This window comes from Falco rusticolus, chromosome 1 (assembly GCF_015220075.1).
Source record: "Falco rusticolus isolate bFalRus1 chromosome 1, bFalRus1.pri, whole genome shotgun sequence".
In the NCBI taxonomy this organism is placed as follows: Eukaryota; Metazoa; Chordata; class Aves; order Falconiformes; family Falconidae; genus Falco; species Falco rusticolus.
The window spans coordinates 48,543,518-48,562,080 of NC_051187.1; the positions used below are offsets into that span (position 1 = coordinate 48,543,518).

At 40.6% G+C, this 18,563-nt stretch overlaps 1 protein-coding gene across 2 annotated transcripts in view; it reads right to left on the bottom strand.

Annotated features, from left to right (window-relative positions):
- GUCY1B1 (guanylate cyclase 1 soluble subunit beta 1) overlaps nt 1–17,884 on the bottom strand; it is a 43,497-nt gene extending 25,613 nt beyond the window's left edge. Inside the window, exons 1-4 of one of the 2 annotated variants that reach the window (XM_037378125.1) lie at nt 17,802–17,869; nt 17,392–17,465; nt 1,561–1,661; nt 466–584 (exon numbers count right to left, since the gene is read on the bottom strand). In XM_037378125.1, coding sequence (XP_037234022.1) covers nt 466–584; nt 1,561–1,661; nt 17,392–17,465; nt 17,802–17,804 — 297 coding nt within the window. In that variant the 5' untranslated portion in view covers nt 17,805–17,869. Of the gene's footprint in view, nt 1–465; nt 585–1,560; nt 1,662–17,391; nt 17,466–17,801 lie in introns of both variants that reach the window. The other variant, XM_037378115.1, reaches the window with a different exon arrangement.
- Between the last annotated feature and the right edge of the window lie 679 nt (nt 17,885–18,563).

An 18,563-nucleotide genomic window follows, 5' to 3' on the forward strand; every position in this document is an offset into this window, starting at 1 on the left:
GGTAAATCTTTTTACTCTAACACATGCAGACAATTTGAACTGATGGGTTTTTTCATGTCTCTTGTACTCCATACTTTTGTTACGCTGTTGAACTCCTGTTCAAAACTTCTCTTTGGAATTTCAAAGGACATTTCAGATTTATGAATACCTCTGCAACCCCAGGTTACCTGCCTTCTCAATCCTTATTTATGAAATTGAAGAGTCAAGGATGTTTGACAAGGGGAAATTATTACTCTACTGAATAATATATGAACTGAGAGGGAAAGAGAGCAACAATGCCAGAACTGCTGAGCAGTGGAAAGCTCGATAGAATACAAATACCAAGGAAGAAAGTTTCCAGACAACTCTCCACAAATAACTGGGAGATTATACAGTACAACCTATATCTCCAAATCTCAATCTAATCTGTTGACTAGACCGTAAATTCTGTCTGGTATCTGAAATAATTCAGCACAAAATTCTTACCTGCAAAAATTCTCTGACATTTGAGCCCAAGACACGTAGAATTGTATCATAACCCGATTCTTGACAAAACACAAAAAACATCTTTCCAAACATTTGAAGAATTTCCCCGGCATTCAGATCTAGTTAAAACAGGAAAATATGATTCAGTCCAAACTGCATTTGACGCACTTTGCTTACTATTTTAGTCTCGTATTCATAAACGAGAAAGACAGTTACCTAAACCCTACCCAGATCCAGTAGGTCAAGAATATGAGAAAAGCAAGATTCAGGGTCCACACAGCAAATTGTAAGTATTCAATACATGAATTTCATTAGGATTTACCAATTACCATTATGACCTTGCTGCATTGTGCATTTTACGCATGTATAGCATTTCAGATTTTCATACAGGTAAGAAATTACTCACTACCTGAAAAGAAAGGAACTTGGTCGTTAGTAGTGCTGACCTCAGGGAAGTCACTTCTGGTTTACAATAGCATGAAGCTACATCTGCTGCTTCAAATCAACATTACTATAGTCATCATAGTCTTATGGGTTCTTGGCTAATTACTGATTCAGAACAAATTCATACCACACTTGGGTCTGCAGATAAAATCACGCTGATAGGTATAATTCTACCTTTTAAATTCCAGACCAGAGCTGCACTGATTGACAATGAATGCAACCCAGATCAATGGCTGATGTGAATGAGATGTGCCCATGCCACAAACATTTCTGTAGCTCGGCATGCTTGGTCAGCAAAGAGGTCAAGGACTCATCCATGGGCTGCTCTTGCAGCAGTGGTTGAAACCTGGGTGTACCGGCAAGGCAGTATATATTGTTATTTCATGCCTGCTTGTAACACTGACCATGCTCTATGCACCCATGACATGGAATACTTTGGAAGTAATAAAAATCACTTCAAGGAATAAAAGGAATAAAAATATCATAGATAAAGAACAAAAAAATCTTTCTTCTGAGATTTTTTAAAAATTCTCTCTTTGATCAATACCTTGTTTTCACTTCCTCTGTGCTATATCCTCTTTCTCTCTCTACACAGATTTTTTGGGGGGGGGGGATTATCCTTTTTGTGATCAATGGACCTGTATTACTTACTAAGGACCTTGCTTGCAGCTGCAACCAGATCATAGGTTTTGGAGTCATCATAAATTATTCTGACCAGAAACTGTCCTTCTTCATCCAGCTGTGCCTCCTTCCTAAAAAGGAAATAGAATAAAATCTTCTTGGTTGAGGGAGAAGCACGATATTGATAAATTCATATACCTTGCTTGGTACTAGTCTTTTAAATATTTAAATACAATAAGTTTGTAGGTTCTATCTTTAAGAAGTTATTTAAGAAAATTAGAAATAAATCTGTTCCATATCTTAGAGTCATACTAAGGTACAATGCAAATATTTCAGACCATGTGTGTTCTGAAAATAATAATTAGCTGTGAGAAAATAAACATATTTTTTCAGTACACAAAGAAACCTCCCGAAGAAGTTGCTGTACTAATAAAGAAAGAAGTTGCATTTTAAAACAGGGGAATATCCAAGGCCAAGATGGGCTCTTTAAACACTTTTTAAGCAAGTATTTTCATTCCTTCCAATTTTGATTACACTTAATCCACAAAAGGCATGGCATGCTTTTAACAACCATTGCACATATCTTCAAAGAGGAATCTAAAATCCAGATATAGGTACCTAATCAAATCCTTTTTTCAGAATTCTGCACATGTTCAGTAGATAGGAAAATAAAAGGATGCTAGGATTTAAGGCCTTGTTTTTGCATTGCACACCAGTTCTTCATGACTGAAGTGTCACCATTTAGCTAAAGCACAATAAAAATACACATTTCTTCACTACGGGAAACAATTCTCACATGTCACATACATACTTACTACTGGTGGTAAGTAAAAAATCAAGACAAAATTACTCCTTTGCTTTTCAGGACCATTTATTATCTCTTCAGCTTGAACTGCTGAAGTCGTCAGCATCTTGTGGAAAAGGCAGCACAACTCTGTAAGCTATTTTTTTTTTTCCTGATGAAAACAAGTTGATAGTCCTAGGCAATGAACTGTTGTGCCTTCCAAGCCTTGCATTTGACACAAGTGAGTTACTAGGGAGAGCCCACAAGTGCCTTCCTCCCTGTTTTACCCCATGTGCTTAACACAGGAGCCAGGCCACTGGTGCTGCAGTGCTGGCTGAGTCCCAGCTCCTGGGAGAAGGACAAGGAGCACCTTCACGGCCAGACAGACCCCAGGACCCCAAAGGGCCACTGCCCCGTGTTGCTGGTGCTGCCGCGCACAGAGCATCCCAACGGACACAACCCAGACTCTGCCCTGTTGCAAGTGCAAGTCACATTCTGTATTTGCTCCTCATCCCCTGGCACGTTCTCCTTCAGCAGAGAGAGGGGGACGTGCAGGGGGGCACACTATGGTCCCTGATGAAGCCATGCTCTGTTTGTTGAAGTCCTCATCTGGCAAAAGAGCAGTCTCCTTTCTCAGAACATTTTTTATATTCACCTTCTGCAGTCTAGCCTACAATGACTCTTTACAGAGACAATGTGCTTTGCAGAAATAGTGACAAAAGGGGAGGCATTTGTAGGTACTCATACTCTAACTTACGTGCTTAGAATGTATATTGGCTCAGCAAAGCTAATATGATCATGGCATCAATAACACCTGTGCAAGTGAAGGGTCACAGCTACCTCATTAAAAAGAAAAGACACTGTTTCATCTAAACACAGCTCCATGCTGCAGAACATCTCAGAAAGACAAAAGAAAGGCAAAGAGGTAGGAAAGCCTAAACGAGAATGACTGAATCACACCCTCTTATGTCACAAGAAAAAAAAATTAGTACAGGGAGTTGTTCTTCTGAAAAAGCCTTAGAATTAGTAAAAATATCAAGACAGACAATGAGGCAGTTCTGTATAAAAAACTAAGCACGTCATGCAAATCAAGACATTCATCAACTCAGGACTGAAATAATTATTTTTCTAATGTACAAATGGAAAAGAACCATGATTAAAAACTTATTTACTAGCACCATGACAATGAAGGGCTTTTACCAGAGTAGGATAGAAATGCTCCTTGAAATAAGGTTCAAACACAGTTTAAGAGCCAATATTTCTAACTGCTCTAAATTTCTAATGGTCATCAGAGAAACTATAAACCTATAAGAAGTAGATTATAAAACTACTATGTAAAATCCTACATCCCCTTTTATATCAAAATCTTTGCTCCATCATCATAACATGATCAACCATCAATCAAAACAGAAGTCTTTGACCAAAAATCAAATTCTAATTTTCTAGAGCAGGCAGAATTTATTTTAAAAATTAAATAATAAAAAATAAGAAATAAAGCCTGCACAACAATTCAAGCATTTACAAGTGTAGTAGAATTATCCAGCCATACAAACAAACATCTTCCGAGTTATTCAAAGGGGAGAGAGGTCTGAGAATTGAGTACTCTTGTTCATCTTAAAACTGGTAGATGGCAAATGGTACTGCTGCTAAGGCCTGATTGCAATCTCATATGGTAGTATTCTATTGACCTAAAATAAATTGTCATTTAACTCTCTAATTAATAAACATCAGTCTTTGATAGTCTGTTCATTTATGAAATGGAAGTCTGGAAACCGTATTTCTTTTCCCCTCTTAATCTTACTTTAATCTTGCTCATTCTTACTGCTGACCAAAAATTATACTACATTGGTTTTATTTTTAAAAAATATATGTACTTTTTTTATTAATTAATGAAGTCTTGTAACTGCTACTTGAAATATACATTTTTATACTCCATCTAAGAATGAGCATAATGAGCTAAAAACAAGCTAAGCAATTTTCCTAAAGTAATATGACAAGGCTACAGAGGAGGTAAGACTAAACATCTTACATAATGTTTTTCATTCATAATGATGTTCCCTTTATGTAGAATTAATTAACTTAATGGAGGTATTTATTTTCATATTCCAAAATATTTTCATACTCCAAAATAGTACTTCTGAAGCTTTTGGAGAATGGCTGGGGAAGAGGACCAGATCAGCCTGCAGGATATCAAGTCTCATTGAATCCTGAAAACACAAATTCCTTCTTTCCTTCTTTTCCTAACTAGGAGGAGAGCTGGAGTTATTAGTGGGAAACATCGTCTTGAAGCATATGAGATCACTGAGAAACAAGAAGGTAGAGTCCACATTTCTTAAGAACTGAAATTAATATGAGAAAAGAAAACCATCTCGGTTATTTGATTCTCATAATATGATACATAACTGGAAGTCAGATACAGTTTGGAAGGAAGCTTTGCAAAGCGTGAACAAACTTTCCCACATCTCTGATACACACTGTGCTTTTAGTCTCTGTTCTCAGCCAAACCACAAGGATAACACAAACATCTGGAAAAGCAACAAACATCCTCAAAACTACTGCATACTTGCACAATCCAGTAGATACAATATGTGTGTGTGAGAGTTTTCTCTTAAAAATTGACCCAGTTTGATGATGCTGGTATCTCTTTCAAAACTTCTTACATTTCTTTCCAACTACATTGACTGGAACTTTTCCTGTTTCCTTCTATGTGCCAAGCCATGCTTCCTTTTTTTTTTTTTTTTTTTTAATTTGTCTTTAGTTTACTTTCTCAAAGTTTTTCTTCAATGCCTGCAGTTTCTCTAAGCCACCTCTTTTTAAAATCATCACTGGTTATTTCAATGCCTATTCCATTTAGATTATTGTAGCTATTTTGTTCTTCTCCAGTTTTCTCTAGATCCTTTGGGTCACTTAGTAACCATGTCCTCTGTAGCCTTGATGATGTATTTCCCATTAAAATAACTTCATTGATAAAGTTAGACAACAAATAGTTCTATTACCAGTCACATTGCATTCCCTGAATAAAATTTTTTGGGGTGAAACTCACTGCTCTAAGGCTTCTCTTCCTCAGTATTAGCAGTCTTGCTGGGGATTCCAGCAGTACGGGAAAAGGAACCAGTGCTTGTATTGCAGGCTAATACACCACCACCACAAAGTAGTCCTAGCTTTTAGTTATTTTTATTTTAGTAGAGACAGAGAAAAATATATTTTAAAAAAAATGTAATCCAACAAAAGCTAATCTTATTTGGGGAATTTTTTTCTAGAAAATTTGTCAATTCAAATATTTACTCGTGCAGAGGATTACACTCCTCACTCAAAAATATGTGGACAAAAATTTCTTTGCTTGTCCTACAAATATGGCAAATCCCATGACAATGTCTGATCTAAACCTGCATCAAAAGGTAAAAGGCACTTTTAAAGCTTGCACTTGAAATTCCAGAACACTCTTCTTCCTTTCCAGGAAAACTCCATCCCCATACCTCTAGGCTCTGTTGTGTTGGTCCATCCCAACCGTTCAGCTAGATGCTGAGCTGAAATATAATTCAGTTAGATACTCGGTTTTCTGGGTTTTTTTTTTTTTTTCTGGGTGGATCTCCCTCTCTGCTTCATCCCCTGGTCACAGAAGTTGCTGGGTGTACAGAATGTGTAGCCAGAGAGAGTGGCAGAGGACAGGACAGACGGTTCAGTGCAGGCAGCTGAAGCCTGTCCCCTGCCTCCAGGGAGCTGGGATGCACCTTCTGAGGCCTTTCTGCCTCCCCCAGTAATCTGGCAGCAGTGAGAACCATCCAAAAGTCCTTCTCTCTGAAATACTTCAATAGACTTAAGACTGAACGTGATGGCGAAATGCTGCTGTGAGCTTATCCAAAATGGCCAATGCAATGTGAAAACAACTGGGTTTACAGAGGCACCTGTCCTTCCGCAAGTCTACAAAACGGCAAGTCCTCTAACAATCTTGTTTCAGAGAGCATAGCATCACTGCTGTCAGCACCAGAACGGCTGACCATGTCATGACCACCAGCAGTCTAGGAAACAGGACAAAGTCATTGAAACGTTCATTCAGGTGAATGGGCAGTCTCTAAATTGTTTCCTCATGGCTGCAGTTTCCTCATCTCATTAGCTGACACCTACCTGATCCACCAAAGCTGCCGGCATTTACACGAAGGAACAGGTTCTACAGCTAGGCTGATATGAAGAAATACATGAGAGTGCTATGAAAATATTTACAACTAATACTAAAAGTGAGGCTGCTTTGTCAGCTTTGTGGAGCTGCTCTTGGCTGGCTGTCCATCAACAGCAATTCCTCCGGTGTGACATAGCTGTTCTTAACTCCATAATCTACAAGTACCACGTATGAAAGCAAACCTGCCGGTGTGGGACAATAAGGTATGGCTACAAACCTGAGTATGTGAAATTTAAAAGACCAGAAAACCACACCTGTTCTCACCTTCCCTCTCCTGGTTGAGAGACTGTTCACGAGCTGGGATTAGAACTGCAATATAACATGGCATCCTTAGATGCAAGGAATTTACATCTGGCTAACCATATTTCATGGAAAACTTCATAATCCATAGCTTTATGAAAAACTGTGGCATTTCCCTTGAAATGTTTTGCTGCAGTCTTTATTCCCAGTTTTTTACCAAATAAAATTATGGCAGTAAATCAGCATAGCTCTAATGTTTTCTCCAGACCACAGTGTTTGATCACAAAGGTATTAACAGCAATAACATGTTGGTGACTTTCTTAAGGGCTTGACTGGAAATGACCCAAAAGCAACAAGCTCTGGCAAACTTCCAAGCCCTAGTTAGCTCTGTAGTGAAGGAACAGCACTACAGTAGCAAACTTTTAACTTTTGTACAGCCTTTCTTTCAAAACAACTACTTAGTCAAACGTAACAGAATTTACAATTTATGTCTCATTCACATTTCTAGAGAGAAAAGAAGGGTTTACTTTGCTCCCCAGTAAGCTTACATTTAAAACTTTTTAAAAACCAGGATTTTAATGCTCTTGCCCAAACCGACTCCTAAACCGACTCCTGTTGTCAGCATACAGGATGTGGTATTTTGTGGTTCAAAACTTACATCCTATGTTATGCCTGTCCTAACTGCTATGGTCTGGCAGCCCTTTCTATTTACTCTAATTCTGAATGATTACAGAGCTATTCAAATTGTGGGAAACAAAGACTCTAGCCCAGACTTTTCTAAAATACCTTTGTTTTCCTCCGGAATGTTTGTATTATCCAGGTTAATGTGAGGAAGTTTACATGGGAAAAAAAAGAACCTCAACCATTGCACAATGGAAAATAGCACAGCTATATAGAGGCCATTTTTCACATACAGGTTTGACCTTGAAATCAATGGAAAAATTCCTATTGAGTAGATCAAAGCAGGATCAAGTATTTAAGTGGACTTTCCTCCATCAGTCATGCTAGCAGCCCCCAGACTGCTGTTGGTCTACCAGCACAGCACAGTGTTACAGGTGATACTACACGTGTACAATGGGCCCTTTCAAAGTCTTTCCCATTGTGAAACTAGTTTAGTATGCGAAAACACACTACTAACGCTCAAAGGTGATGTTAATAATTCACAGAGATGGCTGAAATATCAAGTGTGAACAAACATTCTGACAAAAAAACATTCTTAAAATCAAAATGCATCTTGCACTGCAGATTTTTAAGCCACAGACCGCATACATTTGTATTTCATATAGACGAAAAAAGTTTCTCTATTTTGATGTAGTAAGGACCTCCTCTACCATCTTTAGAGATTTTACAGACACAGTTGAACAAGATGTCACATCAGGTTGGTTTTACTTATATAGCCCGATCTGCATAACATGGATTTTGCAGTCAGATTGTAGCATTTAAAGGGAATTTGAATAAATCAGAATCAAGAAGGTTGGCTGCTGCTGTCTGAACTTGTTTATTCCTGTGAAGCAGTGCTTGCTATCCTGTCTCTGTAGTAAATCATAAAGCTGTAATAAAATAAAAAAAGAAATTCTTACAGAAAAAGAACCCTTCCCATTTCAGAACTTAGCACATGGTAAATATTGCAAAACGTAATGGATATAAACAGGAAAAAAAGATGGTACAAGACTGCATGGAACAATTACTTTGTACCCTGAAGATGCACAGGCTTCTCTGTGATATAACATTATTATTTAGAACCTGTTGGTGTCACTTTAACAGACCATCTAGTGTCCCCAAAGTACAATTGGATCTCTTCCTATCAAAATTCCAGTATGAAGTGCATGCCCTGGGTGTGTCACCTTGAACACACCACAACAACAGCTAGTTCCAAGACCACCTCTAGGACTTCTTCCATGACAGGTATTGTTTCTGTTGGGACTTTTGCCACCATTGTACTTAACTGTTCTTGGTGTACCATGGATGGAAAAAGTGCTCGTTAAACTGAAGAGACCAGTCAAAACAATCTAATAACAAAATAACACTGCTGCACTTAGGAACCCAGCATGGTTCTGATCTCACTGATAGGAGCATGTCAAGTTTAATTCAGTTCCAAGAGTAACACTATTAAACAGAATTACATTTGTCAGAACTAAAGATGGTATCAGTGAAACCAAAATCATTGTCTTTGCATCTCTTTAAAATGGCAAACTCACTGCTCCTTATATAAATTCACAGGTGGTTTGTGTTTTCAAAATACTTCTCATCTTTTTTTCATGTATTTCACAAAGATGCTTTGCTAAAAATTATTAAAAATATTGAACTGCTCTTCTCACTCCTCCCAAAAGGAAAAAAAAAAACAAAAAAACAAAAACAAAAACCAACCTAAGACTTCTAGATGTTGTGGATGGGCCAGAGATATTTCAAAACACCCAGCTGGGAAAAACATAAATTATATTAAGTTACAAGATTAAATAAAAATGGGAATCTGTCCAGGAAAATGATGTTCTGGGTAAAGTAAATAGGCGTATTTATAGACTTCAGAGTTCTGAGCTATTTCCCAGTTTCACAGGCTGGATATGAGAGTGTTTAATGTAAGTTTTCATAACAAGATAATCCTAGAAGATACAGTTAACAAACGTACAAGTTCTTTGCTACTACTCAAAATACTAAAAATATTATTAAAAATATAAAGCTAGTATTATACGTAATACTTCTTCTACGTAAGTGGACTAAAAGGAACAGTATTTACAAAATATTCTTTAAAGTGTTTCATTTATAAGAGTGAGTGATATGTTTACAACACCTGGTATCCTGGCAAGTCTAAAAGCACTTCCCGGTTCTGGGAAAACTGCAAAGTACCTGAGAGATACTGCAATAACACTGACAACGTGTCTCACAACATGCCACTACTTCCTTTTAGCCAAGTCTTTCCCAAACAAATTAAAGAATTTGACATCCACACAGTTTAAACTCCTGACCTCCAAGCAGGTCCCTCCACTGTGAGGAATTGAAGGAACAGAAGTGCAGTGTCCTGACCCTACAAGTCTTGTGAAATTAACCTCCAGGCCCATGAAGAATCATCTATTCAGCACCAGTTTTAATAAAACTTTAAAAATACTGCTTCGAATTTTGGAATAATATGAAATAAGGACTTAGAAACATAAACAACAACAAATGTTCCTGCTTAACTCCAGTTGCTAGATAAACACTCATTATTTAGATGTTATACTGTACTAATGGTTCTCCAAAGTCTCTTTCTGACATCTATTTATAAGTAATCTGCATTTTTTTCAGAACTGTTATGAGATAGATTGAACAGAACACTCCATCTTCAGCACTAGGTAAACCCACACAGTACTAAGGAGAGAGTGAAAAATCAATTTTCATGTTTTTTCACAGACCACTGCAATTAACAGGGTACTACACAACCCAAAAAAAGTATGAACTTCCAATCTAAAACTCTAGTGAATCATCTGGTTTTTCGTCAGTGTTCATGGTGAGAAAACAATTAAGATAATTAACACAGTATGTCTGCAACATTTTTGAGCACAAAAGAATCGGTAACTTTAGATGAACTGTAAAGCAAGCATTCTTTATAATAAATTAGTTGTGGGCTGGGAAAGGGCAATACCGAGCAAGCTCACAGCAGTTCAGTGAAGTGGGAGAGACAATTCACATGGGACTGATTTCCACCACTGCCATCCACAGCTATACGTGCCTGTGTGGTAAAATCCATAAGCCACTTGTTAGCCACCTGGACTTTTCTGCAGTTCCTGAGAAAAGAAGTACGTCAGAAAGGAACAGGAGAGCCAGGAAACTGATGGGAGAAACCCCAAATATGTTAACAGGATCAAAGACCCCTGAAGTCCTAGCATGTCCAAGCCTACACTTAGATGTGTAAAAGGAGTCTGGCACCAAGGTTCCCTTGCAACTCAGACCTTGTTGAAACATACCACAAATAACTGGAAAGCTTTTCTCTCACTTCAGCTACACTTGATAACTAACCGAAATCCCAGATCTCACATTTTGTACAGATCTTTGATTCTTATCTCCTGTTCAGTCTGCATTTTTATTGCCCAGGCCACATTGTGGTTACGTAGATATAACATGCGTACACACAGGCGCACACACACATGTACACATAAATATTTATATGCATATGTATCTACATATACAAATATAATTTCTCCAAAAACATTACATTCTAAGCTGATGATTATCCATCTTCTCTCCCAGCAGAAGTGACACTTTTAATACTGTAGACAGATTGGCATAGACTATGATACTGGTTTACATGCTTTGTAAAGGGTTGTCCTATATATAGAAGCTAAGGTCAACTGAAAACTTAGAAAACATGCCATTTTCCAGAATGATTATGAAGAAATAAAATTAGTGTCTCATAAAGAGCCACAAGCATTTGACGAGGGATTTTTGTTGCTTTGTGAAAGCATGAAAGATGGACTTCGGTACCGCTTGTAACAACATCAGTGAAGTCTGCTCCAAGCCATGTTCCCCTGCCTCCCCCCAAGGCTGAATGACACAACCTGGCAGTCACCCCCATGAGCCCACAGAACTTGTTCCTTTTCCTCCAGGCTACCGATTATTTCAGTACTGAGGCCAGATCCTACTCACTTAATGCACAATTATTGCATATTTTATTTTATCCCGTTCATTGATATATAACCTCAGGCTTGATTTACAACACAGGTTTCCAATCCAGCTCTGAAGACAGAATTATTCCTTTCTAGCAAGACTTCCTGTGGAATTGATCCCTATATTATTTGCATGCACAACCATTAATTAGCTCTCTAACAAGGTCATGAGGCCAGTTATACCATTTCCATTCAAAGTGGCAAGACTACCACAGATCAAACAGGTTTCATTGATTTTGGGTGCTTGCTTTGAGACAGGTGGACCTGTTTTTTCAAGGTACTCAGCACTTCTTGTGCTCGAAACCCACCTTCCATGGACTTTACATGCCACCAACATCAGACCTACACATTATCTGAATTCCAACACCTCTTAAGAGTTTACTGTTGCAAGTGTAACAATAGTCTTTTATTACAGCTTTTGTGCATATTTTTCTAAGTTTCTGAAAAGGCAAACTATACTACAGTATGAATTGTTATTATTTCTAAACATTGTCCTAAGCAACAGTAATAGGCCAAAACCTTGATTTTATAGGATCTGTCATCAAAAGTAAATTGTGTTTTGCCATATTAGTAAGAAGAAAAATAGATTTTTGACAAGATGACATTCTGTACTTGTTATTCAGACACAGTAAGTCAAGCTAGTACCTTTATTCTGCTACAAAATGGTTTTTATTACTTGCTTTGTTTAAGAAGCATAACAATGAGCAGGTTTTACTATCAAGAAAGTCCCAGGAAACAATGCACATTTTTTAAAAATGGAGTTATTTCCCCTGTAAAAAAAACTGTAATATATATTCTTAAAGGCAGAGTTGAGTACATTTGCTATTATTTGATTTTATATTATTTACTACTTTGGAATATAACTGCAAATAAAATTAATCAGAACATCATATCCTGTCAGTGAGTTCCTAAGTATCCAAATTCTAGTGAAAATCAGTGGAGGACATCATTAAATGCATAAATGAATAAAAGCATCTACCTCTCCTGACTTAACTAGACAACCCGCAACAACACGAGTGCCTTTGAAAAGTTACCCAACAAACAGGTATTCTTAGATCATCTACATTTTACTGCAAAAGCCTCACTGAGTATCTAAAGTCTGACCTACGTTAACTTCTACCGATATGATGCAGTAGTTTGTGTCTGTTTAGTTTTGTTAAAGCAAACGATAGCCCTGCAGTTCATTTCACTCCCGCAAATTGTAGAGTGTTCTCTACCACTTAAGTCAAACCCAATTTGAAACTGAGGAGAGAAGCCTTCCCCTTATATTGCACCAGAATAATTTCTCAACCCTCAGGGTTTCACCATTTTAACCCTAACAGTACAGTTACAGAAAACAAATTCTGATCACTCAACTAGCCTGAGGCCTTGGTAGGTGAGAATGTGTAAAGTCTGGGGGAGAACAACAATAATTTCCTTCCACATAGGACTAGCAATTGACTTTCACTCCTCCTTTGTGTGCACTTCGAGAGCATTGGGGCCATGTAACGTTTGTGCTACCCTGCAGGCTCCCTGGATTCTTGACATTTAAGAGCCTGTGTGGACAGTACGTGCCAGCTTTAACCCACAAAAGCAGGACAAATAAAGGGCAAAGGCAGGGTGATGCCTTAATTCTACACTAAGCATTGAGCACCAGGAAAACAAAGACAATTACTTGCTTTCTGCATCCACGCTAATGTACAGCCAGCAAAGGATACATGGGTCTTGAGGCACAAAATGCCTGTTTTGCTACTGTGCAAGTTTCGACACAGATATTATTTTCTAGAATCAATTAAAAAGTAGTTTGACCTCCAGATAGTTACTTTTTGCAAACACAGAATTCCTGTTCTAGTTTGCCCATGCTCATCAGGCTACGCATGTTCTTGTGGGAACATCTACCATAGAAACAGAAGGAAGATGAAGACTGCAGTTGACTGACTGCCATTTCATTTCCCAAAATTTTATCTTTCACATACCTCTGTGGGAAAAATACTAATTTATTCTACAGTCTTGCAATGAAGCATTTTAATGCATTTCTTAATGAAATATTTGAGATCTCATTCCTTTTCTTGGCAATTTATTTGAAAGTGCCACAGTTTGAACATCTATCCTGGCCTAAATTCAGATTTAGGAGCCCATGGGAAAACCCTGTATTCATTTAATCAAACACAGAGGGATACTGTTGGGAAAGAGAGGATAAATGACTATTTACATACTTCCTGCTGACAACATTGCTCTAGCTCCCAAATATTATCCTGGAGATGTTTCAAGAAGACATCCTTGTTAACATTCGTTACAGAATTAAACTTTTCAAGCTGCTGAATGGAGTGCTCAGATTTTCACATATATTGGCTGTTCAGCTCAGCCAAGTGTGACACCTGTTGCAGAAGAGCTCAGATTTTATCATGATAGAAGTCCCTTTTGAAAATACGTAAGCACACACCTATTTAAATATGCTCACCACAAAAACACACCAGAGAAGACAGAACTTCATAAGTCTTGGATTTTTCTTTTTTTTTTTTAAATGTGGGTAGTCTCTCTTGTTTTGGACAGGTACATAGACAGTAATTCCATGCATACTACCTAAAAGAAACAAATTTTGGGGAATTTATGGCTGAGAAAATTAATAAAGGCTCCATAAATCAAGATTACTTTTCACCACTCGTATGCCAGCTTTCTTCACCTTATTTTGAATGCAGCCTATTTGGGATCAACAGTGTTGTTTCAGAAATACATGGCCTTGAACTGTTTAGGTTTTAAGCACTTTAATTCTAGTTCTTCAGGAAAACGAAGACGTATTTCCATCGAGCTGACAAAAATTATATTCAGTAAAATTTCAAAGTACATACTTTAATTTTTCCATGAGCTTAGTGCCTCATTGTAAAGGTTGCCTGATGTGTAAAAAAGAAGTCTGTTGTTTAGTTACATTCTGTTTTAAAAATTGATGAAAAAACCATGGCGTCTAACTTTCCCAGAATACCACTCTGGGACATTTGAAAACAAAATCAGTATGTATATTTTTCAGATAGATCGGATTTTCACAAGAATGTTGAAAAATGAATGAAATAGCAGAAACAGATACTTGAAATCATCACCCTGACTCAGGTAAGAGTAAGTGATGGCAATGAAAACACCACTCTCATAAAAGTATAAAATTCAACTATCTGGTCTCTCAAATTCTGTATTTAAGAATTTCACACAGTGTCACTTTTGACTGAAGAAGCCAGAGAAGACAAGAGTCTTCATGCTGCAAATGAAGCATACCCTTTCAGTTCAGTATTTAACTTTTCTGAACATACTTTTTTGAAGAATGACCTGGTTTCATTATTTTGGATTATTCAGTTCTATGTTTTCTTTTCACTTCTATAAACATTAACTCCAAGTTCAGCCACTAGCATTTGGGAATCACTCAGCAATCACAATCCAGAGGTCTGCAATGCTGATTTACATCTTCTGCAATGACTTCAGGGAGAACAGAACAGCTGTATGTGATCATCTCAACATGCAAAAAAAAAAACCAAAGCAGAGGCTTTCCTGCTTCACAGAAATGCTTAAGTTGTTGCAAATTCAACCACACAGTGCAAAGCGCCTCTCACTTTTTTTTAAACAGCCAAAGACTGTTGACTTCAACAATTACTCCTCCAAAACAATCATGGGTGATTCAACTGATTCAACCCACCATGCCACAACACTGGTCTGTATCTTCCCATGTTTTCCTAAACGATTAACAGTTCTAACAAAGCCTTCGAAAGAAGTCTGTATTTGCTTACATAAGGTAAAATATCTAACCTCTTCCATATCTCTGTAGGTGCACCATAGGAACTTAAAAGTACCAAAAAGAATAAGCATTTAGTGGCTCTCAGTTGACCCTGTAGCAACTCCTAAATCAGCACCACTATATCTATGTTCCACTGAGATATACAGGAGTTTGTTTGCTGGTTTCTAAACTCTATAATATGCTACTTTTAAAGAAAAATCCTGCTGAATAAATACCCTGTTGCAAACACTTTTTGCATAAGGAGCTATGGCAGCTGTTGCGTACATTTTGGCTCTTTCTTGCAGATCATGTTCCCCTCTTCTTCCACTCTTGGGTGGTGGTGTGGTAGTATCCTTTCAGAAAGCCATCTTCTCTGTGAATTAGTAGCAGAGCCTAGCTGTTGGGCTACTACAAGAAAGAAATGTCTCTCAGCTGAGAAACAGAAACAGGATGTAGCAGCTTCTTGAAGCTTCACAGCTGACCTTAGCAAAGTATTTTGTATCTTTCCATTAATTTCCCAAAAATGTTAAATGAGTAATACTCCTCATCGGTTTTAGTTACCTTCAGTATACTAATAGGTGTGCATCAAATCTTAAGAGATAGGATGCATCAGGGATTATGGCCGGGTTCTCACTGTCTGCAGTATGATTGTGTACTAGAAGAAACTTTGTATCTTCTCAGATGGATTAATCTTAAATAGAAATTCTGTTAAGTGGGTAATCTGGACAAAAACGGACCATAATACTCAAAGACAACTTGGTAAGGGTTGGCACACCAGGAAAGAGTGAACATTCTGTATTATATTCATATATATATTTTATTATAATTTTCATGGAAAATGACCAATGTGTTTAAATAAGGTATGTAAGAAAAATAAACTTGTATAACTCACAACTTACGGTACAAAACTATGTGGCATTCACTGAAGACTCACCTATGCAATCCACAGAACTGCATTTGCAAAGCATAATTTATAAAGTAACTGTCAGGAATCACTGGAACAGTGAATGTCTGTTGAACCAGAACTGTGGACTCTCCGTCTCTGGTGATTTTAAAGACTCAGCTAGACAAAAGTCACAGCTGAACCTTGATCTAGTGCTGGTAACCTGGTTAGAACAAAGACTGGACTAGATGACCTCCAGAGGTCCCTTCCTACCAATGTTTCCATGATTCTCTGATTTCACGGTACTGTGTAAGATTACCACATTTTCAATGAATGGATTAATGAAAAAAACTGTCACGGTCACAAAAATTTCACTGTCAAGTGAAGTCCTTTAACTCCAAAAACTGTATTAGGACAATGGCAAGACAGCTATAGTGACATATTAAAATTGGCCCAAAATAAATGGGAGAGTAGTGTAAAAGAAGGCATCCCACTGAAAGATGACTACCTTCTCCAAACTGGATAATACAGTTCTCCCTTAAAACATACAATATCAAGAGATTATATTAAACCCTTTCTTCTGACTACATAGTTACACAAAGCCCTACAAAGTAAGCTTACAACTCTGTAAGCATTTATGGCTTTTAAAATATATTTCTTGTAGTTCTGCCCAAGTATCCAACCCACCATATTTATGGTAAATAGAATATTGTTTGCACTACCCATTTCAAACTTTTTGTGCTATCTCACAATTAATCAGTTTAAAGTGAAGACAGTCATCTCCTTGGAAAAATGTTATACTGCCAGACAAGCAAGGGCTGGACACAAGAAGTCAGGTTCAACAGCCCAAAATCATTCTTATACGCATCTCTCTATAGCCGTGACTTTTAATTGCAAGCTGCGTACATTACCAAGACCTTACACTCATTTTAGACAGTTTACTAGGTAAAAACTGTATTGCAGTTCCTCAGGAGCGCACAGAGAGTGAACTGTCGCATGGTTCACCTGGTGGTCTGGCCCAAGGAAGGGCTCCCCTGGTTTCTGGGACGTTTTGCCTGCAGATGATTTCTGCCGCACACGCTGTATAACGGAGGGGGCCGCAGGGACGGATGCCACCCCCGCTGCAGCTCCGGGAATCGGTGAGAGCGAGCAAGGCGGCTCTCTGCGGCGTGACAGGCCCCGTGCGGGACGAAAGGCGGGGAGGGCCGTGGTAAGGGCCGTGGTAAGGGCCGTGCCCCGGCCGAGAGCCGCCTCCCGCAGACCGCTGCCACCAGCCACGGCTACACATGCCGGGCGGCCCCGCGGCGGCCATCGGGGCGCGCCAGGCTGTGCCCGCCCTGCCCGGTCCCCGCAGGCGGCGGCCCCCGGCCCCGCGGAGGGACACGCACAGGCACACGCACTTACTTGATGTCCTCCCAGACGGCGGGGCCGTAGTTGCGGATGACGAGCAGCTCCAGGGCGTGATTGACGAAGCCGTACTGCGGGCAGGGCGCGGCGGCGGCACGGTCAGGCACCGGGCGGGGGAGCCCCTTCCACCGCCCCACAGCACCCCACGCCTCCCCACCGCCCCGCTCTCACCCCGGTGCCGCTCACCCCGGCGGGAGCAACCGTCGCCTCACACCTCCCCCATCTCCCCCCAAACCAGCGGGCCGGGACCCGGCTCCCCTTAGGGCTCCCTCTGCCTAAGCGGGTTCAGCCCCTTCCCTTCCCTCCCTCCATGGACCCGGACCCGGACCCGGCCAGCCCGGCCCGGACCAGACGCCCTCCATCAGCCCCGCTCCCCCGTGTAGGGAGGGCGGCCCGGCGGAGCTCACCATGATGCCGCCGCCGCCGCGGAGCAGCAGATGGGTCCCGGTTGCCTCACCACCTCCCCCAGCCGCCACCGCCCGAGTAGCATCCACCGACAGCCAATGGCGAGCGCGGCCGCCACTCCAGTATCCAATGGGGGTCGCCGTCGCCACGCTTTCCTCCAATCGGAGGCGGAGGCGGGACTGCGGGTGGCCGGGGCATGCGGGGGCTGGGAACGCGGCCGTGGGAGCGGCGGGCGCGGGGGCCGGGGACAACCGCGCCCGCGGAGCGGCCTGGGCGGCGCTGCCTGCGCCCCGCCGGGAGCGGGGGCCGGGGGCGGGCTGGGCTGCGCTGCCCTGGGGGCTCCGGGAGCGGGCTGGGCTCCCTGCGCGTACCGGCGGCTGGCCCTGCCCCTCCTCCTCAGGTGCTGAGACGGTGGCCGGCGGGATAACGGTGTCTGCTGCCGCCCCAGGCCAGCGTGCGTTGGGGGCGGGCAGGCCGGGGGAACGCACACAGCCCCCTCGGGGTGGTTTGTTCCCGCTGCTCGCCGTAGCCGGTAACCCTTTGAACCTCTTACAGTTTCCCACGCATCGGATGGGATTTTCCAGATGCTTCTCTCCAGCTGGAGTCGCTTGGGACTGGCCTGACACGGGTTGGGAGGTGAATCGAGGTGCGCGGCGGGCCCCGGGGCTGGGCAGGCCCCGGCGTGGGCCTTGTGTGCCCCGGCGCCGGTGCCTTCGCTGGAACAGAAAGGCTTCCTCGGTTGTTTCGTGTCCCAGTGGAGCCGC